The sequence below is a fragment of the Notechis scutatus genome, chromosome 6 (assembly GCF_049901735.1).
Source record: "Notechis scutatus isolate UNSWTSFEM ecotype Mainland chromosome 6, rNotScu1.2, whole genome shotgun sequence".
Classification (NCBI taxonomy): domain Eukaryota; kingdom Metazoa; phylum Chordata; class Lepidosauria; order Squamata; family Elapidae; genus Notechis; species Notechis scutatus.
The window spans coordinates 52216122-52240244 of record NC_142014.1 but is presented as its reverse complement, the minus strand read 5'-3'; the positions used below and the strand labels follow the sequence as shown (position 1 = coordinate 52240244).

Below are 24123 nucleotides of genomic sequence, written 5' to 3'. Positions count from 1 at the left end.
CCTTCCTTCCTTCCTTCCTTCCTTCCTTCCTTCCTTCCTTTTGCTCCAAGATATGCTTTGGATCCACAGAGATGGATCCTTCAATCCATTTAATTTCCAATTCACAAACTTTTCTAAGGAATATTTGCTTCATTATAGTGCAGAAATTCAGGTGCCTTTTCTTCTATCCAAGATGCATGAGTAACTTAATTCAGAATGTTACAGAGGCTTAGGCAATCCTGATAAAATCAAAATAGTTTCATTGGAACAACAATAATGATGATAAAAGTGTTCAAATCAATTTCTCAGTTGAGTTTCAATCAGACCCCTAGTGCTCAAACTGCACAAAAAATACTTAACTTTCAAAACCATAACAAAATATCTAGTGGCTACTGATTTATCAACAGCAAATTTTGGATGAATTAAATCAGTAAAAGCCAAGATGAAAGAAATTGATCAATACATTTGGGGAGAGCAATCTGAACCTAGAATTGCATGAGGCTTGTCAAATCTCCATTTTGCTGCCCTTGGAGCCATGATTGCTGAAAAGCAATGGTACAATTTTCTGACATTTTGAGATGGGAAATGGATGAAAACTGTTGTATAAGCTCTAAAATAAGTATATCACAAAAATAAAATAAGTGATATGATGCAAGTGATATGATTCTGCACACTTTGGAAACCTAAGCCACCCTAAAAGCATGAAGCATGACCCTTGGCTACAAAAAGGTTTCTTGTCAAAGTTAACAATTCAGAATATTTTAAAAGAGCAGGAGAAAGCCCAATTATATAGATTATAAAGCTAAGTCAACTTACAGGAAGAATGTATGTTGGAAGGTGTTCGAAAGATCTAAGAAAGATGAGTCCCAGCAATCACTTGGAAACAAAGGCTGAAAGGGAAATCAGAACTTTAGCATTTGAAGATCAAATACGAATGAGAAAATGCATTTTGCAGTAATTTTCTGAGTTAATGTTGTATGTTTTGTTCACCCCAATTTCACACTATACATGCCAATGGCTATAAAAGTCAATTTCCCCCATTTTCAATCAAAAGAAGAATAAAGAATGATATCCAGATCCATGAATTACCCTTGGTCTTGGGAATGATGGCAATTAAAGTCTCCAACTCATCTGAAGAATGGAAAATACATTGCACCATTCCAATTAATCATTTCTGCTTACTTTTACTAAATTTGGGGTGAAATGTCCAAATAAAATAATGACAAAATTTCACCTCTTGTATGCTTGTAATGTGGAAGCAAAAGTGTGGTGGTGCTTGCTTTGTGATTTCATGACATACATTTTGTCATTCTGGTATCATTGTGGATAGCTGCAGACACCTGTGCATTCAGCACAAATTTACTTCTGAACTGTTACCACTGGACTATCTTTGCTACTGTAGTAGTTCTCATTCTGTTACAGTGAAGGAAACTTGTGGTGGTAAATGTTAAACAAATGTTAAAAGATAAGGGTTTTTTTTTTTTTTTTTTAATGTAATGGAGCAGAGTTTCATCAAATGTTTCCAAGCTTCTGTAAGCATAACATAAAGCATTGTTAGAATAGGAACATGAAGAAAGAGGGGAAAGGGATTAATTTATTTCCATATTCTTCCTTGTTTTCTAGAAGCATAACTACAGGATTAGAATATATCTATGTTGAACTGTTTATTTTGCAGCACTAATTACTTTAAAAAATATCCTCCCTGGGTATTATCTCTCTTTCTCTCTGTGTTTTGTCTGCTTTGTTTTTGTTTTTTCTCAGATCCAAAGCTTTGTGCAATTCCCATGACTCCAAATGGGCATCTTGACCCCAGCCTTCCTTGTCTAAACCAGCCTGGGGCAACTGCTGGAATAATGAATCCATCCCGCAATATTTTGCAATCAGATATTCTCATGGCCCTTGAATCCCGGAAAAGCAGCGTGATGTCTTTAGTAAGTGAATTTAAGTCCATCTGCAACCTACTTACATTAACAGTCATAGATTAGGATCATCTTCCAACTCCAATATCTGAGAATTTGGCCTTTAATTAGTAGAATCATTATATAAACTTCTCCATTTATGTATTCTGTAATCAGTATGCTTGATTGATATCTATGCACTTTCCCTACCCCTCTCCACTTAACATGGTAGGAAAGGGTTGATTATTTTTCCCTATATTGAAAGGAATTGGATTATACAAAATAGTTAAGAATTTATATTGAAGCTCTGCTGAATAGTAGTTAACACTGGCTGCAATGTAATAAAAATAAGAACTAGGCCAATGCAATTAAAAGTATATCTAGTGTAAGCCTTTACTTTTCTAATTTACAAATAAACTAGCGTGCTTTGCTGAAAGGACAGTCATTGACTCTGCAGATGATTGTATCATACTTACTTTTATTATGACCATCAACTAGGATGATAATTTGAGAGTCCAACATAGTCTGGGGGAGTTAGAGATTTCCCACCCATACTGGACAAGTCCTAGATTTGGAGAGGAAAGCAAAAAGTGGTCTTGAATGATAGTAGTCATCATATTAAAGAAGACATTTACTTGAATATGATTCACAAAAGGAGAGAACATCTTTTTATATTGTGTTTGCTGTCTAGAGAGACTAAGGAAGATGACCTTCATGGAGATGCACAAGATTTGTTATCAAAGGCATGAAAGGGATGTCTTAAGTCTACGATTAGACATAGAATATTTGGCAGAGGCTCAGGCAGATGCTTCATTAAATCATAGGAGTATAAGCAGGGAGAGGAGTTACAGCAGAGCTAGGTTTGAAAAATTGTATTACTATAGCTAATTTCAATAAAAGTAGTTTTGGCCTTTCTATGGAGTTGATTTCCTGGTCTGGACTATCTAGTGGAACTGACATCACCTGAAGTCTTATAACTATTTCCATTAAATTTAATTTTTTAAAAAGTAAGGCTATATTTTAAATGTTTTAATTAAGTAATTCAGTGCATTAATTATATGTGTAATTAAATGTTTTTAATTAAGTTTTCACTTAAAGAGCCAGTTTGGTGTAAGGAGTTGGCCTAAAAACCAAGAAGCTGTAAATTCTAATTCCATTTTAGACATGAAAAATGGGCTGGTGACTTTGAAACACTCTCTCACACACACACACTCTCTCAGCCCAACTCCCCTAAGAGGGCTATTGTTATGGGGAAAATAGGAGGAGGAAGGAGTATTGTGGGTATTCATCACCTTGAGTTATATATGAAAAAGGGCAGGATAAAAACAAAGAAAAGGGTAACACCGAATGTTTGGAACACCCTCAGTTATTGAATAAGATTAAAAGAAACTGAAAAGTTTGTCTCATTTTTCCATGTATTAGTCCACTTATCTATTTCCTTACTCTGTTTTTTTGAGAAGGAAACATTAGGTGGGAGTTAAGTAATGAGTTACAAATGCAGTAGTATAAAATGTATAACAAATAAATAAAAATATGCTGGTGCATGACTAAAACTATGTCAACTTCTTGTTTTGAATGGGAGCACTATATGGGTTTTTTTTTTTTTTTTGGCTCTCTTACAGTCTAGCTCCCGTAGCTCTCATGGGGCTCGGTATCATAGTGGAGGCTGGGGAAGCAGACGTTCCAGTTGGAACAACCTTGCTCGAGGACACAGCCTCAAACACAAGCCTTTTTCAGCTGAACATGAATCACTTTTATCTGGGGAACGGCACAGGATAACAGAGGCAGAACAAGAAAGGCCAGTAATTCACCATCACCGACGGACATTTTCATTGGATACCAAAGATTCCACTGAACTGGAATTGGCTTCAGCAGTCTCATCTGGGCACAAGCCATCATGGAAGATAGGAATGACTATAGAGCCAAGCAAGCACCAGCACTGCAATGGTAAAATGCCCACAATTGCTAAGGATATATTTCCAGAAATGAACAATCGGAAAGACCATGGAGAAGATGATGAAGAGATAGATTATGTAAATATTTATTTATTTATTTAGCTGTTCATTCATTCATTTAAATGTATTGACCACATAACTTATCACAAGGTAACTGGGTGGTTTACAATATTAAAAAGATAAAACAGTACAAAACCTATACACAATAAAAAGATAAATACTCAACTTTAACCAAAAGATGGAGAGGGAGGGAGTAGGATGAACATATCTGTCAACAACCTCCAACCTGAAGCCCCCTCATAGGAGTTCCAGGCCAATTGGCAGAGCCAGGTTTTCTTGTGAAAAGTCAGGAAGGTTGGAACTGACCTCACTCTGTGGAGCAAGATGACCCAAAGGGCAGGTGCTCTGACAAAGAAGGCTCTTTTCCTGGACCTGGTAGCTGGAATACCTTGGCCGATGGGGCCTGCAACAGCATGCGTCTTCTGCTGGCCAGGGTGAGGTAGGTCAATCCCATTGGGATGAGGTGGTCCTGCAATATATTTTCTATCTTTACTAAAAGAAATTGAAAACAGAGAAAAATTATAGTAAATGAACAGATGAACTCTATTACAGTATAGTGCAAAAGAAAAACCATAGCAAAGCTTTAGTGTGATACCTTCTATAGTGACCCCCGGAAGAAGATCTCACAGTAGAATCCCATTTAGGAGAAAAAGTAGATTGAGAGAGAATCCAAGCAGCTCAAAGATCTCAAAGCAAATTATTTTACTGTAGTATTCTAGCTGTCATTCATTGCTCTTCCATTCCATTCTTACATGATAAATAATTTCATGATGGATCAGAGCAAAATTTCTGAATTTTCTGACTATGCCACCATCACTTTATCAGTATGCTCTTTGTTGTGTTTTTATAACATGCAGAAGTGATTATAGTGATTATAATAAATAGTAATATTAGATAGTGAACAACTAAATATGTTCATTTAGTACATGGATGATTTTCAGTTGGGCATGATAGATACAGAAGAAAAGAAACAGCTACTGCTCAACAGTTCCTGATTTTCTGCTTCTGCCTCTACAGAGCCTGTGTTTCCGTATAAAGAAGATGATAGAGGCCTACAAGCCAGATTGGTGTGAGTTACGGGAAGATTGGTCCATCTATTTATTCTCACCAGAAAACAAGTATGTTTCATTTGCTTGTGTTTTGGGGAATGGCGATTCAAGCATGGGTTTATCATCCTGTCTTCAATTTTAGTGTAGAAATGATTTAACTACTTGCAGTCATACAAGAAGGCTTACTTTTCAATTGTACATTCAAGTTATCCTTAGGATAATTACAATGAAGCATTGCTCCTTTTTTCTTGCCCTCCCTTTTTTCCCCTCTTCCTCCTTTGGTCTTGCTTTTGAATTTTGCTTTCCATGTTTTCCAGGTGAAGCTATACTGGCATTTTATCTTAAGACCAAGTGGTGTAAAATATACATCATCATCCTATTTTCCTGATGGTTTTTTTTAACTTAGTGTTTTATACTTTTCCCATATTACTCTGACTGTTCCCCCAACGATTATAGTTTCAGCATATTCTCAAATCATATGCATTTAGGTTTATCCACTTTGAAAACCAGTGAAGATTATTTAGAGTTGTAGAATCTACTTTGCAACGTTTTCCCCACTTTCTCCTTTGATCTCTGTCAGCATGCCAGGTATGCAGGCAAGAAATTTGTTTTTTTTTCTGCATAATCACACAGTATCTATTTTTAAACCTGCATTTCTGTCCTAATTATGCAGATATGCATGTACTTTCCTTACTTAACAACAACACCATGACTGCCCACTTCATGCAGTGTGTTGTGGCTTGTGGCATGTGCTTATGGAGTAAATACAATATCCTTAACCTTTCAAAATGTCCCTACATCTCCAAAATTACAAAAGTGTTTCATATTATAAAAATTGCATTCATAAACATGTGGTTGCCATACAATAATTGCATTTGAGAAAATCCATGCTCTGAGCAAATAATATTGCATTTCAACAGAAAGTCTTACAGAAACTAAGGAATCTATTCTTGGTTTTAAAATGCAAGTTGATTGGTCAATTATGTACTATCAAATAAATGGGAGAAAATAACTACAGATAGTCCTCAACTTACAACAGTTCATTTAGCGATCATTCGAAGTTACCACAGCACTGAAAAATGACTTATGACCATTTTTCATACTAACAGCCATTGCAGCATCCTCATGGTCACATGCTCAAAATTCAGGTGTTTGGCAGCTGGTTTGTATTTATGACAGTTGCAATGTCCTAGAGTTGCATGATCATCTTTTTCATCCTTCTGACAATCAAAGTTAATGGGGAAGCCAGAGCCATTTAACAATGATGTTGCTAACTGAACAACTCCAGTAATTCACTTACCAGCTGTGGCAAGAAATGTCGTAAAATGGTGCAAAATTCACTTAACAAATGTTAAGTGACATTTAGCAACAAAAATTTTGGGCTCAGTTCTAGTGAATTGATGACTTAATTGAGGAAGTTGAGTATTGCCAATAAATCTTTCTATTTTTCAATTTTGATTAACATCTAAAGTTTAATGTCGTACCCTTTTCTATCCCGTTTGCCCTACTTTCTTTAAATCTTCCAGGTGTCTCTGTTAATCATTTATGCACAGCTTTTTCTAGTCAAGGACTGATTTTTTTTTAAGGCCATCAAGGATGAAGTAAGCTTGTTCAGTATAAAATAAGTGTATTAAACCTTTTGGGGATGAAACAAATGTCTGAGAAGAGGATGTGTTTAAAAACTGGTGGGTTTGCCACTAAATTTTGTTAATGTGAACTGGGATGCATGGGGAAGCCTGCTATGACCATGATATGTCCATTGTACATATATTCATAGATAACCTTTCATAGTTTAGAACAAACTGTCTTCCAGATTTCGCATTCTCTGCCAAACTATCATTGCTCATAAGCTATTTGATTATATCGTCCTGGCCTTCATTTTCTTGAACTGCGTTACTATTGCCTTGGAGAGACCTGAGATTGAACAGAGGAGCACAGTGAGTAGCTTTGTATAATAATGAGTAGACTTGTAATTTTAGCAGCTAGAAACTCATAAATGCTTTCTTCAACCTCTAAATAATACTGTATACAATAATTGGATTTAAATCTAAGAATTCACTTTATTCGGTTTCGGAAATATCCAGAGGTATGTGTTTCAGAGAGTAATAAAGAACATATGGATATAAATAATATTCAAGTGGCAGAAGACTGTTCTTGCTTCTATTCATGCTTAATGTCTGTAGGATAGTGACTGGACTCCCATAAAAACAGATCTGAAAGATGAGGAAGACCCATCTCCTTGTGCATGCCTGTGTAGTGTGACTAAGAGGGTATAATAATACAGATAATATATTTGTATTTATATTTTTAAAGACATTTGTGCCCAAATAAGAAAAAAAATTAGCTGCTAGTTGATACAAATACATTTCTGCCTAAAGGAATTTAATTATATGATTACACAGGGAGAGTACAAAGCAAATTATTTAAAATACTGAGGTGGGAGATGCTTTTGAGGCAACATACCCAAATACACTGTATTTTCAATCATAGCAATTCTTAACTTTAACATAAGCACCATTTCCCCAAGCCTGTTGCAATAATTTAAATGGAAAGATACTTATTATATCTATTTTGAGACTGCCTTTGATTGTTCTAGGAGAGAATCTTCCTCACAGTGTCCAATTACATCTTCACAGCAATCTTTGTTGCTGAGATGACACTGAAGGTAAGTTACCCACTGCCAAGTCATTCTTGCTGTGCTGGCTCAACTAATATCTTAAGTGTAAAAGGAGTGCCATTTTCACAATTATTTTCACTGGATGGTGTCACAGATTTTTTCAGTGCTGTGAAAAGAGAAAACATTCTGTTGAGAAAAGATTACCTTCATTATGAATTGGCTTTGTTTGCACTCATTTCAATAGATAAAGAAATGGATTTAGTAGTTGTTTAACTGCCATTATCAAGTTCATTACATGATTCCCAATTAGCTAGAATTAGTTTAGAAAGAAGACCTAGGTGGGGGCAGGGAGCCAGATCTTTGGAGGGAAAGAAATTAAAAGCTTGCACATTTCAGTGATGCTTCTCCCTAATTATTTATTCCTCTTTGGATAAGAGAAAATCCATTTCAGTCCCAAAATAAAAATGAATAAATATTTAGCATGGCCTTGGAGCTTCTTTTTTCAATTTCCTCCTACAGACTAAATCTGTAAACATTTCATAACTACACTTATCTAAAATGTGTAATCATCTTTATGAGGATGAAAAGTTGTGTACAATAAGAGGGAATAGATGTCATCAGCATCTTGAAGTTGGTTAATAACTTTATAGAGGATACCAGTATTTCTTGGAGGAACTAGTCAAAGCTTCCAATTCTAATTCCTCTTTTTCTCAAAATTTATTCTGCTGAAAGAGATGAACAGCAATGCTGGCGCAGTTGGTTATTGTGTTTACATAAATTCTTTACCTGTCATTATTACAATGGATTCTATGACCTAATAAATCCATTTTTGAGGAATCGGAAGTGTACCTCACTAGAGATGTCATTTACTGATTCATGATTTCATTTCGCATGCTCATACAATCCTTAATCTTCTCTAGATAGTCTCTCTTGGTCTGTATTTTGGAGACCAGGCCTACCTACGCAGTAGTTGGAATATCTTGGATGGCTTTTTGGTGTTTGTATCCATTATTGATATCGTAGTTTCGGTAGCCTCTGCCGGAGGAGCCAAAATCCTAGGAGTGCTAAGAGTCCTCCGACTTCTGCGCACTTTACGCCCCCTGAGGTAAGATCCAAGAAACCTCACCTATATCATAACCCTGCATGGAAAATTTCAAAAATATATTTTGTTTTGTCTCATGTGTTTGGCCAAATAAAAGAATTTAGTAAGGTAAAGGCTCTCTCAAATCAAATCCAGCTCCTAGTGTTTTCATGGATGTAGACAGTTTTGTTTTGTTTTGTTTGCCAACAATAGAGAAAGGAGTTCAGGGAGGTTTACCTCAACTCCTAATCTAGTCTATCGATTTCCTGGCAATCCCCATCTCCATATTAGGCAAGTTTGACAACCAAGGTGTAAGGACTATGAAAAAAAAAATCAGTCACCATTTGAAATTAAGCCAACAAAGTTTATTTACTGTATTAGTTAATTAATTAAATGTGTATGCCACCCATCTCACCAGAGGTGACTCCAGACATTCAATTAAAATGCACTAAAACAGGGGTGTCAAACTCACATCAACATGGCGTTGTCACATAATGTATCGTGACTTTTTCCCCCTTCGCTAAACCGGGTGTGGGCATGGCCACCACATGACGTGGGCCACGAGTTTGACATCCCTGCAATAAAACATTAAAGCAATAAATAAAGATAATAAATTGAAATTGAAATAAAACTAATCAGGATGGAGAGGGAGCAAAGTGCACACAGGGAAGAAGTAGGGTGTTATTTACTCCATAATGCCACCTCCAAAATTCCGTATCCTATTGGGGCCCCAGGCTAGGTGGTACAGCCATGTCTTCAAGATCTTTCAGAAAGCCAAAAGGGAGGGTACAGATCTCCGCTCAGAGAGCAGGGTGTTCCAGAGGGTGGGAGTCACAGCAGAAAAGGCTGAAATTCTTTGTCTGATGGGCTCCATAACACGATCATTCTGCCAGTGTGGGTGTGATGGGTTGATCCCATCAGGATTCAAATCTTTAAAGAAAAAAATTAATTCTTTCCTAACACCCAAACCCAAAATTTAACTAAGTTACGTTCCTATCTCTATGTCCACAAACTATTGTTACTTTATTTGCAGAACATCCCTTTTCAGTAATTGTGAATATATTTAACAATTGTTCAGTTTGCAAATCAAATAAATAAATAAATAAATAAATAAATAAATAAATAAATAAATAAATAAATAAATAAATAAATAAATAAATAAATAAATAAATTGTAATTTGCAGAACATCCCTTTTCAGTAATTGTGAATATATTTAACAATTGTTCAGTTTGATGGCGTAGGGAGAGATAGCTCGGTAAAAATCAATTTCCAAAGGAAATTCCATGAAACTTGTGGATTCTCTTTAAAGTTATTTATTTAAAAATATTTGGAATACTGTGCAATATAACTTTGAATTAGGAGGTTTCCAGTTTTCTCTAGGTAGATTGCTTGTATGTTTGTTTGTTTTTGACACCTGGATGTATTATTAATATGAATAAACTCATTGATTAACTGTTTCCACTTTATTACATACTGTGTTTGGACATTTGCCCAGCAACATTTGAAATGAGGATAATAACTTAGGAAGTATTGTCATTTTTATTGCTGCCCCCAAATATTAACTTTAGACTTTCCAAAGTTCATGTAATTCAATTACAATATCAGATAGTGAAGGGAAGAGAGGCCACCCTACCTTGACTAAATCAATCTTTTCTGACTTAACATTATTTGTATAAATTGTAGCTGTTGCTTCTGCATATATTTAATTAAGAATGGTAATCTTAACATCTGGTGTAGCAAACAGCAATTTAAAGAATCAAGTGCAAAGAATAAGACAAGCATTTTGGGGTGGGGTAAAAAAATAAATTATCTTAAACCCTTTCTTTATGAAAGTGGATGTCAGCTTTTCTGGCATGTTTCTTTACATCTGACAGTATACAGTTGTGATGAAGGCTTTGATTCTTCTTAACATTAGAGGCAAGAAGGTTTTTGCATCCAACCATGCTTCTGACCATGTCTCTTAAACCCATGTTGTGTCTAAGAACAATTATTCTCAAATTTTTCATCATGTTAAGCAATTTGCTTCCATTAAGATGAAACATATGGGGATGGGGTGGCAGTCTTCCCTGAAATCTTTAAAATTAATTGGTAGACCATTTTTCTCCAGGACTTTTGCCTACATTCAGTTATGTTCCTGTTATATAAGTGTTGGTGTGCTGTTTCAAAGAAATATTTCTGTCCTTTCATAGCATGTTATTTTAAGTTGCTGTAAAAAAACAGCTTTTTAAATAATTATGTTTTCCACTATCTTTTGACACATCAGCATCCACAGGGGACAATACAGGCAAGATGGTAGATGTGATATGGTATCACTATCCAAGTATCACACATACAAATATAGAAGGGGTTAGGCTTGGATTACAATGCTGCCAGTCTACTTGTTTTGACCATGGAGATGAAGGTTTGAATTTTGTTCACCTCTGCTAGTCACCAGTTATTATTCTTATTATGTTATAGTGGTCTCTGGCCTGGTTGTTTTCCTACAGATATTTCATTACCAGACTAGTTAAGATCATCAGTAGATGAGAGAGTGAAATTTTCTGGTTGTTTATACCGTATGCTTGCCTTGATAATCCTGGTTGCACTAATGATGTTACATAGCCTGATAACAAAATGTCTCCCCTAAAAAAAAGCCAAGCTTAGAGAACCTACCGTTTAACACATAAGTATGGGTATTATCTTTTGCCTTCAAAGTAATCAAAGTTGGTTGTTTTATTATTGATCTATTTATAAGCTTTCAACCAGGGAGTGACTCAAATAAGTGGCAAAAAGATGAAATAGTGCATCAGTGGAGTAATTAATAAAGAAATACAGCCCAGCACAAAAATAGGTAGCTCTGGGGAAAAGAATAGCAATTAAAAAACAGTATTCCTGCCAAGTTTCAAGCCAGAAGTATTTAACATCTAAGGCAAAGCATTAAACTCATTAAGTAAGCAAGAAGACCTTTTGTAACATACAGCAGCTATTATTCAGGAAAAGCAAGAATTGCATGAGGAGTAGGTATCCCTACCTCTACAAAGAAGCCAAAGTATTGTCCTACTAAAAGCAATGCAGTAGGCAAACCATATAGCAATGCTTTGAGCCACCAGACGGAGGAAAACGCCATGAGTAGTATTCAAGTTACAACAGCAGTTGTGACCAACAATTCAGTCACTGAGTGACCTGGTCTATGGCATGATGTCACATGATTGTATTGTTTAGGGACAGCCATTCCTGTAGTCCAAGTTGCTATGGTTAAACAAAGGCCTCACATGATGGCAACATCTGACTTCTTGCAGGCTTCTCCATTGATTTTGCTTATGGGAAGCTGTCAAGGAACATCAGATATCTGATCATATGACTGAGGGAAGCTGAAACTCCAAGATCCCATTATAATTTCCTGTTATTTATAGTTTTAGCATGAATTGCCATCACTCAAGGACTACCTGTACTTGAAAAATGGACCAGAAAATTTACCCAGAGGTCATATTTCCTTATGAGCATACAAAACAATATCATCCATTCCTACTCCTCAAAAATGGTTGCTGGTCAATACGGACAATAGACAACCTGACTGTTCATGTTAGCCCTTGGAGAAAAATAGCTTTTAAAAGTAATTTCCTTCATAAACATTAAATCCCTTAGTTCTTTAGTTACTTTTGTTTACTTTTGAGAGAGGTTTACTATTTGATAAGTTGCTTGAAGTTTAACTTTTGGTCTGATTTGTTAAGGCAAGATCTCCTAAACCAACCATTTTGCAGAACTGCAAACCAAACTCTCTTGGTATGATACTTTGCATGGAAAGTGAAGTATTAGATTCTACCCTATAGCTCTCACAGTGCTCCTTTCTCAGGGTCATCAGCCGTGCTCCAGGTTTGAAGCTGGTGGTTGAAACTCTCATTTCATCACTCAAGCCTATTGGAAATATTGTCCTCATCTGCTGTGCCTTCTTTATAATCTTTGGAATTCTTGGAGTGCAGGTATGGTACCTACTAAATACAAAAGTATTGTAGGCATATACAGTTGTTATTAATGTTTGTTTTACAGTTTCAAACACTTTTGAAAAGTATGGTTTGAAATGGATTTCCCCAACCTGGTGCCCATTATATGTGTTGGGATTCCAACTGTCCCAGTTCTTAGCTTTGGTCTTTCTTTGCCAGGCATGAAAGATCAAGGCACTAGCAAGATTAATTGCTATTCATGCCTATGTATGGGAATCTTCTCAAGCAATGGTTAGCACCTTCTTGGAATTAGATAAGGATCCACAAAATTCAAAGGGGGTTGGACTTAGTTCGCTTGTGGCTACATAGGGATTCTAGGCTAATTCCTCTTTTAACTTCACCCCCAAAACCTGCCACTCCTACATTCTTAGAGATAGAATGTATGAATAGAGTTCCATTTCTGGGCTGCCCTTATTTCCCCAACCTAATATTTATTAATAATCAACATGTCCAATTTCTCACATACAATAACAGCTCAAAGTTGGCACAGTACATATATGTCGAAAGAGATGCTTCAAGCTTTTCTCTATCTTTGCAGTATCATTATTATAGACTACTTACTTTCTGCCTTAATACAAAGGTGGATCTCTAATAGTGGCTGGAGAATAATGTGGCCTAAAAAAGGACGACAGGAAAAAAACTCTTGGAAATGAACTGAGGCCATCATTTTAATGGCTTTACTTCTTGATCTATTTCCCATGTGCTATAAAGAAGAACAGGTTTCCAACTAGCAAGATATTAGGGTTTGGATTTTGAACCACAATAAGATGTAGTTGGATCGTAGGGTTGAATGCTGAAATGATGTCTGATCAGAGATGAGATGCCTTGAGACAACCATTTATTTTTTAAAAAAAACTTTTCTTATTTCTCTGACTCTCCCCTCCCCACCCACATTTCAAGCATCCTCCAACAGCTATTTAGAGATGGAAACAAATGGCATTGTCTTTATGTTGTGTGTACTTCTGTAAGAGTGGGTAATGCTTCTGTCTTCATATAAAAATATACTAGAGTCTATATTGCCTATTTTAAGGAGGAACAACTTAAAATGTATAAGAAGTGAAGCAAATAGTTGCTCTTCTTACAACATAGTCTTTATGGATTTTCATAGCATATGCTTCAATTTGGCCTCCTGGTCTACAGCCAATTTGTTTTAATCTTTTATTTATTTAAATGTCAAATATTGTTATTGATGATTGCTGGGTAAAGATGGAATGGGAGGACTCTATGAGGCAAACTGCTCCCATTTTCAATTTTTTAATCCCCCAAATCATTGCCAAATTACTGTGGTGGATTTTAGGCTATTTTTGGGAACTAGGAGTGGAGAATAGAAGTTATTTCCCTTTAAGAGGTCTTCCTTTTCCGTTCCCAACTGAGTACTCCAAACAAATGTGAGAAAAATGACCTGAAACCAGCTTAAAAATACAGCACCAACATCCCCCCTCCTTTTTTACAACATTGTAATCCTTGTAGAGTTGGGGTGATTGGATGGAGCTGAGCATTACTGGTTGGATGCCCTTCCTGATACAATGCAGAGTTCATAGCAGATATTTTTTCTTTGCATTTTAAGAGAAAAATATCTGCCACTACTTAGAATTGAACTCTTAACCTTCTAAGTGGGAGGCGAGCATCTTCACCATTAGGTCATCAGGCCATTCATATAGCAATCTCTTATCCTTTTATTCTTTCAATGTCTGACAAAATCCCTTTTTCTTATAGCTTTTCAAAGGAAAATTCTACCATTGCCTGGGTGTTGATATCCGAAATATCACAAATAGGTCTGACTGCATGGCTGCCAATTACAAATGGGTGCATCACAAATACAACTTTGACAATCTGGGTCAGGTAAATATAGAATCCTCCAAAGTATATTAGACCTACTTAAGAGTCATATTTAGCAGGGCTGTACCTTCAAATATTTAGATGCCTTCACAAATTCCTAATCATAGTATTATTTTGCTTAGGTTATCTTCAAATTATTTCTTGTTACATTGGTAGAAAATGAATGCGCTTGGTAGAGGCCAGTTAATCAAAATGACAAAGAGGCATTGTTAAACACTTCTCTTTGGTTTCAGTAGAAAATATCTATGTATATAGGTGTTTAGTGTGTTAATTTTCACACAATCCTTCAGCCATAGTTTTCCGTGGTCAAAATACAATACAATAATCAATGTTTTTGTTATTAAAGGAATATAGCAATCCAATTAAATAAAGAATAAACATATTAGCTTCATATTGTACATAGTGGTCATGTAAATAGTGCTTAACTTTGTCTTAAATCAGGCCTAAACTATATTGGATACAGTACTTAAATGGATCAAAAAAGTAGTCTATGACTGTTCATTTAACAATGGTGCAAACGTGCAACCAAAAATGACATATGGTGATTCTTCCAAGCTAAGTGCTTTTTTTGTTTCACACCTGTGGACAAAAACTTGGCAAACTGAACATTCTACTATCTGCATCTGCAATATATTTGGTGAATTTTTTTTAGAGAAGGGCTATTTTTACCCTTTTTTGTCACATTGAAGCTGGCTTGACTGAGGCCATCTTGGAGACTTCAGCTTTGCCACACTGGTGATGAGGGGGGAATTAAGATAGTTGGAGTTTTGTAGCCAAAACAAAATAGTTTCCCCTGAGAACCAAGCACATTCCCACAGGTGGCCAAAGAGAGGAGGAGTGAAGTTTCCAAGCTATCGGACAGCACCTTGATTGGGTCATGTGACTGATGGGTTGGGAAAGGGGGGGAAACATTTACCTTTAATTAGATGAAAACCATGGGAACCTTTAGAGTCAGTTTTCACCAGTCTGTGCCAATATGATATATCCAATAAACTTGTTCTTTGAGGAACCTGCTTACCTCGGAGTTCTGTTTACTATGAGTGTATTACTTGGAACTCACATAGTATTTAAACTAAATTGCTTTTTACTTCTCTAGAATGCACTCCCTCCTTCCTAGGAACCCACCACCTTATTACACTCTATCACTTATACATAGCTTATCCATATCTCTCTGATTTGCCATTTAATTTATCTTATATATTGTGTTTAATTATTTATACTACGTTACCTTCAGAAACCTGTCAGCAGTTTTCAAATGTAAAAAAATAAATAAATCCGGTGTGGGGAAAACAGCTATATAGGAATAACAGGGAAGGACATTGAGGGTTGGAGAGCTAGACAAGATATTAAGAAATACCTTTTTCAGGAAAAGAATAGCTGAGGAATGCCCAAGAAAATTGCTGAGTTTTAGGATATAGGGACCTTTTACAACAAAGAACAGGAATTAGACAAAATATTACAAGGAAGTGAAAAAAATGATTACTAAATTATACAATTGCTTATTGGAATTTAAAATGGAAGAGGAAACAGTTAAGGAGAATATGATAATATGAGCTAAAAATTGCAGTCATAACATCCACTTAGAACAATGAGAATGAATATGACAAACCAACTATAAATTAATGTTATCAGTATCCTATAAAGAGAATGTCTATAAAATGTTCTATCACTGGCACCTTCCACCGGCAAGATTGGCAAAAATGTTTCCCAGTATGTCACCCAAATGCTGGAAGTGCAATTATAGCCAGGGAACATATTTTCACATGTGGTGGACATGCCCCAAAGCTTGAAAATACTGGTCTAAAATACAGGGATGGCTGGAAGAGATGACAAAATTAAAGATTAAACTCAATCCAGAGACCTTCTTATTGGGAATACCAGAACTGACATGGAGTAAAAAACAACAGCATCTAATACTACACATCATCACAGCAGCAAGAATAGCCTTTGCCCAAAATTGGAAATTAACAATGGTACCCATAGATTTAGCAGTAATCAACAAAATTTACCAATGCGCAGAAATGATTAGATTAACTATGATATTAAAAAACAAGGAAGAGGGAGAATTTTTTACAATATGGAATACATGATACAAATGGTTAAATGTAAAGGAAATAAAGATGTATAGTGAAAATGATTAAAGAAATATTATGGAACAACAGAAATAAGGATAAATGTATAGCTATGAATATATGTATATAGGTGTAGTAGTGTAGTAACAGAAAAACAAACAATGTATCATGACGTATTAATAACATAAAAAAGTAAGAAATCAGGAATTAGATTTAAGATATCTTTGTAGTAAATGATCTTAAGTAACACTAATAGAGATGTACACTGTTATGAAAACACTGTAAAATGTGAGAACATGATTCTCTTTTTAAAATTTTCTCTTTTTTCTTGAATAAAAACTATAAAAAAATAAAATGCAAATAAATGCATAAAACTATGTGACAATCTCATATATTTCAGGCTTTGATGTCACTCTTTGTTCTGGCTTCCAAAGATGGCTGGGTTAATATTATGTATAATGGACTGGATGCTGTGGCTGTGGATCAACAGGTAGAGAAGTTATCTCACCCCTTCATCTTTCATATTGTTTTGAACTGAATTGTTAGGCAGACTGGATGGCCTGCCATGCCATGACATACCATGTCATTCCATGCCATGCCATAATGATTCAGAGGGAGAGAACACACACATATATGTACTGTATGTATATTATTATGTTGGTCGTTCCCCTTCTTCCATTTAGACATAACTTTTCTAATTTGTTGTGGATGCTAGAAGCAGATTATCTTTCAGGTAACCATCAAGGATAAAATGTTCTAATGCTTTTTTTCTTATTTGTTTGATAAAAATGTGAGGTAAACATTATTTTCTTTATCTCCTTGTGGTCTTACAGTTGTGGCATGTTTTGGGAGCCCATGATATGATCTTCTGCAGGGGTGGGATTCAAATTTTGTAACAACCAGTTCTGTGTGCATGGTTAGGTGGGCATGGCTGGGTGGGTGTGGTCATGTGACAAGGTGCATGTGCCTTTTTTGCAGCAACCCCCCACCCCATTTTTTGGGCATTCTGTGCCTCAGGGAAGCCTCCTGTGGGGGGGGGGGCGTTTTTGCTCCCAGAAGGCTTCCCTGAGCTCAGGAAGAAAAAAAATGGAGCCTGGAGGGGGCACACAGCACTCCCCCATGCTTTGTTTTGGGGCCTCCTGGGCCTCAGGGAAGCCTCCTGGGGGGCGTTTTTGCTCCCAGGAAGCTTCCCTGGGGCCCAGGAAGGCAAAAAATGGAGGGGGAGGGGGTGCTGTACTCCTCCTCCTCCATTTTTTGCCTTCCTGGGCCTTTAGGAAGCCTCCTGGGCAAAGCAGTAAGCGAGAGGAATCCCAGCACAGCTGATCATAGGAACAGCTGATCGTCGGCAGTGGGGGGAAAGAAATACCTTAAGGAATGACTGGGTGGGGAAGAACACAGTCAGTGATGTCGGGCACGCGCGCAATGTTGCACATGCGCGGTAAGGACTGACTGGATGGGGAGGGGAGGGGCGGGTGGAGATGAGCGGGGTTAGCCAGGGGCATGATTTGCTGGTTCTCCAAACTGCTCAGAATCATAACAATCGGTTCTATAGAACCGGTCCAAACTGGTAGAATCCCACCCCTGATCTTCTGTTTTCTACTCTCTGGCAATGATTGCCATCCTAAGAAAGTTCTCGTGGCTGATAGCTACAATCTAATGTTTTTCATGTTCAGTTTAATAACAGGAGATCACTTTCTAAAACAGATGGTGGCTGCATAGGACCAGGCATGATATATTACACTCACACTGTGATCTCTGTTTGTTCTCTTCACAAAACAACATGGTTTTATTTCTGACAGGCCTTTTGAAAGAACCATTTATTAGTCCAGCCTCCAAATAGTTATAAGGATGTTTATTTACATTTATAAATAAACAAATGCTTATTTACATAGGGAAATATACAAATATGAAGACATGTAATGAATTTGGAAAAACTGCATGTTTGATGAAATAAATGTTTCTCTGCACATTTAAAATTTTCCAATCTGAGGATTAATTTGTTTCATATTTGTTTAATGATATGCAATAAATTTTGTTAGAGAGAAGATGTTTGGATGTGTTACTATTAGATGAGCACAGAGTTGGTCAAACAATTGTTATATTTCCAGCTCCTGATCAGTCTGGAAGGAAACATTGGAACCTATTCTGTTCTATATGATCTGGCCGAGAGTTTAAAAAATACAGTAGTCAGATGTGCAGATGACACGTGGATGTAGGAGATAATAAAATACAGAGTATAATATCATGATTTAAGAGGATGTTAACAGGCTGGAACAGTGAGCAGAAACCAGCAAAAAAGAACAGGGATAAATACTAAGTCCTTAACTTGGATAGGAAAAATCAAAGGCTACAGGAAGTGATCTTGGTGAATCACAAGCTGAACATGAGCTAATGGTATGATGCAGATTCCCAAAACAAATAGTTTAATGATTATATTATTTTAATTATACTAAGTCAGTGTTGATAATATTACTATTGACATGTCTGGTCATTTTGATAGTTATTTCTTCCTTATACTATCCTGTATGTATCGTACGTTATATTATAAGCCATTTTGAATCATGTGATTGAAGAGGCGTAGATGCATTTGTAAGAGATAAATGAAGAACATTATCCCAGGCTACATGCATTAACAGAAGTATACAGGGAGTCCTCATTTAATGACCACTTGTTCAGCAAGTGTTTCAACTTGCAAAGGTGCTGAATTAGTGATATTTGATGACTGGTCTTTCAATTTATGGCCATCTCAGCATCGCCACCATCATGTGAGCATGATGCAGACACTTGGCAGTTGGCCAAGATTTCTGACTCTCACAGCATCCCATGGTCACATAATTGCGAACTGAGTCTTTCCTTACCAGTTTCCCATGAACAAAGTCAATGGGGAAGTCAAGCAACTTGGAGGTCACAATCCCATGAAGTCATTACATAATGACCTGCCAGTGATTAACTTAATGATGGTAACCAGGGACTGCCTTTCCTGAATCACATCTATCCATCCCGTCAGGTCTGATGGAAAGAGCATGTAATGGGTCCTATCCACAAAGGAATGTCATCTTTCAGGACCCAGGAGATGGACTTTTTCTGCCATCTCCTGGGTCCTGTCAGATGCTGACTGCCCTTTGGAACCCCTCCCCCCAAGATGAGATTGACTGTGACTTTGACCTTTTAAAAGAGACTGGAGACCTGGTCTGCTTTCTGGTCTGGGGATCTGGTGACATTGATGGAGAGCCTGCTAAATAGTTAAATTGGTAGGAAAATAAATGGTGCTTTCCTGCAGATTTTTTTTTTCAGTTTTAATCGTTTTTAAAAAATTGTTTGTTGTGTTTTAATGGCTTTTGTGTTTATACCCTTATGGTTATCCTTTATGTGGTTTTTTTATTTTATTTTTAACAGTGTAAGCTCCCTGACATAAGAGACATGAGATACAAAGCTTTGTAAATTTAACCAACAAATGAACAATAACTTTTTGGAGCTACCCAGCTTTGCTACACCAAGTCAACAATATAGAAATAGAACTCTTTTATATTTTAAGCAAACTCCTTGTAAAAGAGTTTAGGAATATTCTTCAAAAAATTCATAGATTTGCAAAACCAATCTGATGACTTTAAAAATCTGTTTAAAATGGGAGGGGTTATAGAATGAGAAAAGTCAATATAGTTGATTGTATTCCAATTGGTCTCTAGTAATAATGTGTAGTTCTTTCAAGTATAGCCCTATAATTTCCTTTATCCCTATCATCTACTTAATCCTTTGTGCTTTCCTCCCATTTCCCCATTCTCCCCAACCATGATTATTTATTCCTTTCCATTGTCTGCTTGCATCACTTGGCCATGTATATCATTTCTATTTGCTGACAATTGCATCAAGGGAACAATCAGTTTTTATTAGATCCAGGATTGATTGGTTCTTACTGTCATCTGTGGTGTTCTTAGTAACTGTCTCCAGATCCATTATCTGAAAGCATCTGTCTTTTTTCTCTTGCTTTTTTTCCGTGTCCAGAAAAATCCTTGAACTTTTAATAATTTGTCATTGACTTCCTTCCTAGAGTAAAATCCTTTTTATTTCTCCAGCATCCTGTCCAGCGTTATTGTTAATATTCCATGTTCTTATTATTTACAAAATTAAAAGCCTTGCTAAGTTAATAAGGCAAAGACAAATCCAGTGGTGGGATTCAAATAATTTAACAACCAGTTCTCTGCCCTAATGAGTGAGTGGGCGTGGCTTGGTGGTGGTGTGACTGGGTGGGCATGGCCAACTTGATTGGTCTCACCCTTAGGAAATTTCCCCTTAGTCCAATTCACAATAAGATAAAATACAATAAAATAGCACTGTTCCAATATTTAGAATAGAGTAGAATAACGGAGTTGGAAATGGGCTTGGAGATCTTCTAGTCCAACTGCCTACTTAGGCAGGAAACACTACACCACTTCAGACAAATGGTTATCCAATCTCTTTTTTAAAACTTCCAGTGTTGGAGTATTTACAACTTCTGGAGGCAAGTTGTTCCACTGATTAATTATCCTGTCAGGAAATTTGAGGGGGTCCTACAAAAATGAGGGAGTCAATCTATTTTCCAAAGCACCAAAAGGCACAACACGAAGCAATGGATGAAAACTAACCAAAGAGAGAAGCAACCTAGGACTAAGGAGAAATTTCCTAAGGGTGAGACCAATCAACCAATGCTTGTCTTCAGAAGTTGTGGGCTAGAGGCTAGAGGCTTTCAAAAAGAGTGAGGAAATTACACCCCAAAAGGACAGTGCCAGGAACCACTAAAACAATGCAGAAAACTTAAAACAGCCATTCCCCCCTTTTTTTAAAAAAAGTCAACCCCTAAGCAAACGTAGCAGCTGAGAGGGAAACTAAGAGCAGCCTTCCAACTCTATTATTCTATGTTCTCGAGGTTCTAAATTGGGTGCTTCACAGCAGAAGCAATACAGCTGGCTGGACCACACATGCATTAAATTCACAGCCTGTGTGATCAAGCTGCATCATTATCCCCTCCTGTATCTTTTCCCACAGGAAGAAACAAGAAGTAGCCAACACAGCAGCAGCAGCAGCTATAAAAGGTCTTGGGGAATTCTGGGAGTATCAGCTGATCACAGAAGTGTTACTTAATATTCTTTATACTGAAAATGTTTGTAATCTTGTCCTTCTTCCTGAAGGAAGGTTAATCCCATCCTTAGATGGGTGATTGATGGGTTTCCCTGCCCTAATCCTGTCTGTCTCTGTTGTTTATTGACTTGATTCAGCATGTATCAGCTGCATTCCAGTTGCAACTGTTAAATGGTTCTTGGCTGTCTGCCTGGAGCTATTAACTGAAGGGGGAGAGAGAGAGAGAGAGAGAGAGAGAAAACCCTCTCTTGCACTTTATTTTTAGCTGGTTCTAAAAACTGCATAAGCAGTTAACTAACTGTTCGGACAAACCTGTGAGAACTGTATGAATCCCATCTGTGGACAAATCCTATATTCACTATTATCTATCTTAGGTTCTTTATTTAACCTTGTGTCCTTTTGCCTTTTCTGAAACTTATCTCTGACATTTTTTGTGTATGCTTGGCTGTATTCTTCTGGACAAATTATTAAACATAAATATGCTTCTCTGAGGGATTAGTTCATTCAATAATCTGTTCAGTCTTTTGCATTTGTCTTGGTTGGTATGTATTTTCCAATCTGCAAACCATGTAGCTTTTCTAGTCTGTAGGCCATGCAGTATATGTTGCTGTAGAGTTGTGAACATTTTAATTAACTTTTCTTCATATAGGAGAGTATTCAGGAGATATTTTATCTCTGCCTGGAACTCTCCTGGTTGGAGTGGTTTTGTCACCTCTTGTATCTCACTTTTTGGCATAATTGAATTCTGAAATATTCTCCCTTTATAGATGTTTGACCTCCTATGCTTTAATCTAATTGTAAAGAATTTCAGTATAGTCTATTCATTTTTCTTTACTTTCTCTCCAATGATCTCTTCTGTGATTACCTTGAGTATTCTTATTTTAGGACATTTTCCTCTGATTTTCTTAAAATAATTTTCCTCTTTTGTTGAAATTTTTGATTGACTTAGTTTCTTTCTAGATACTGAAAATTATATTCAGTTGTTTACAACATTTTTGTTGCTTCCATCTTTTATTTTTGACTATTCCAATATTTATTTTGTGCCTTGGAGTCAGCACTGACTACACTTGTCTGATTGGCAAGTCTCTGCAGTTTTCTTGGCAAGATTTGAAAAGTATTTTGCCATTGCCTACGTTCTACAGCTGAGGGAATGTGACCAGTCCAAAGTCACCTACCTGGCTTTGTGTCCAAGGCTACTCTAAAATTGAGTCTTCCAATTCCTTCAATTTCTTCAAATAGCCTGGTACTGCACTGAACTGGGTTTGCAGTAGATTGACTCAATATTCCAATAGCTTATTCTTTTTCTCTTTGAAAAATGGAAAATTCAGGAATTGTTTCCACTACTGTTTCCAAGATATTTCTTATCTCTTTCCAGAAAGATAATATTTTTTTCTTAGATTCACTTTTAAATAATTTAGCATACTGAATCTGATCTTTATATTGATCCTGTGTTCTGAGTGTATGTCCTTCTGATCAATTTTGCTGGCAGTCTATTCCCTTTCTTACTTCAATCTATATATTTTATACTGTAAATTCACAATCTGCACCTAGAAAAGTCCTATTGATTGGATTGTGCTTCTCCATCTTACATTTCCTATTGATTTCAATGGACTTGATTCTAGTATTGTCCATCTGGTAATGTCCATGCATAAGGTCTGTGTTAATGCTGCTTGGAGCATGTGTCAGCAGTAAACAAAGAATAATTTTCACAAAATTCAATTTACCTATCTTGCTTAATGTTGCATTTATCAAGTCCATTTTTTTCTGTAATTCCAGATTTTTTTTTTGTTTCTCCAACTTTGCATTCCAAGGACCTATTAATAACAGCCTAGTTTTCCTTATGCTGCATTACCCCCACTCTCCCTGTTTCCCTACCCGCCCATCTTTTTTTCTCATATCTCTGTATTCTCATTGTTTTCTTTTTCATTGTTTATTCTATTGTTCCATTATTTTGCTACTGTTTTGTTTACGCTTCTTTTCATTTTTCTGTTTTAATTGTTATATGCTGCCTAGAATAGCCTCACAGTGAGATAGGCAGCAAATATGTTTAACAAATAAATAAATTTGGCACCTCTTTCAGTTTGCTATAGACTTCCTCAGTGTCATTTAGCTATAACCAAGCACATACCTAGGATGTCTTCCTTTCCCTCTCTCTGAATAATATATTCTGTAATCTATTCAAACTGCCTACATTCATTTATTCCTAAAATATCATGTTTGGTATACTATCTCCACTCTGATTATTTCACATTGCCCTTGATTTATGCTTCTCACATTTCTTGTTCTACTTATGTACAGGCAGTCTTCTCTTACCAGTGATTATTGGAATTGGGAACTCTGATGCTAAATAATATAGTCATAAGGTGCAACGTCATGTGACTTATGATGGTAATCTAGCAGCCCCAGTTTCCATCATCAGTAGTTGCAGAATCCCACAGTGAACTAATTGTCTTTTGCAACCTCCTGCCAGCTTCCCA

At 36.4% G+C, this 24123-nt stretch overlaps 1 protein-coding gene across 2 annotated transcripts in view; it reads left to right on the top strand.

The window, feature by feature from the left end:
- CACNA1I (calcium voltage-gated channel subunit alpha1 I) overlaps positions 1-24123 on the top strand; it is a 175465-nt gene that overhangs the window by 114155 nt on the left and 37187 nt on the right. For both annotated transcript variants that reach the window (XM_087968295.1, XM_087968294.1), the window contains exons 14-22: positions 1741-1910; positions 3500-3910; positions 4910-5010; positions 6755-6878; positions 7538-7606; positions 8479-8663; positions 12473-12599; positions 14337-14462; positions 16932-17021. In XM_087968295.1, coding sequence (XP_087824421.1) covers positions 1741-1910; positions 3500-3910; positions 4910-5010; positions 6755-6878; positions 7538-7606; positions 8479-8663; positions 12473-12599; positions 14337-14462; positions 16932-17021 — 1403 coding nt within the window. The remainder of the gene's footprint in view (positions 1-1740; positions 1911-3499; positions 3911-4909; positions 5011-6754; positions 6879-7537; positions 7607-8478; positions 8664-12472; positions 12600-14336; positions 14463-16931; positions 17022-24123) is intronic.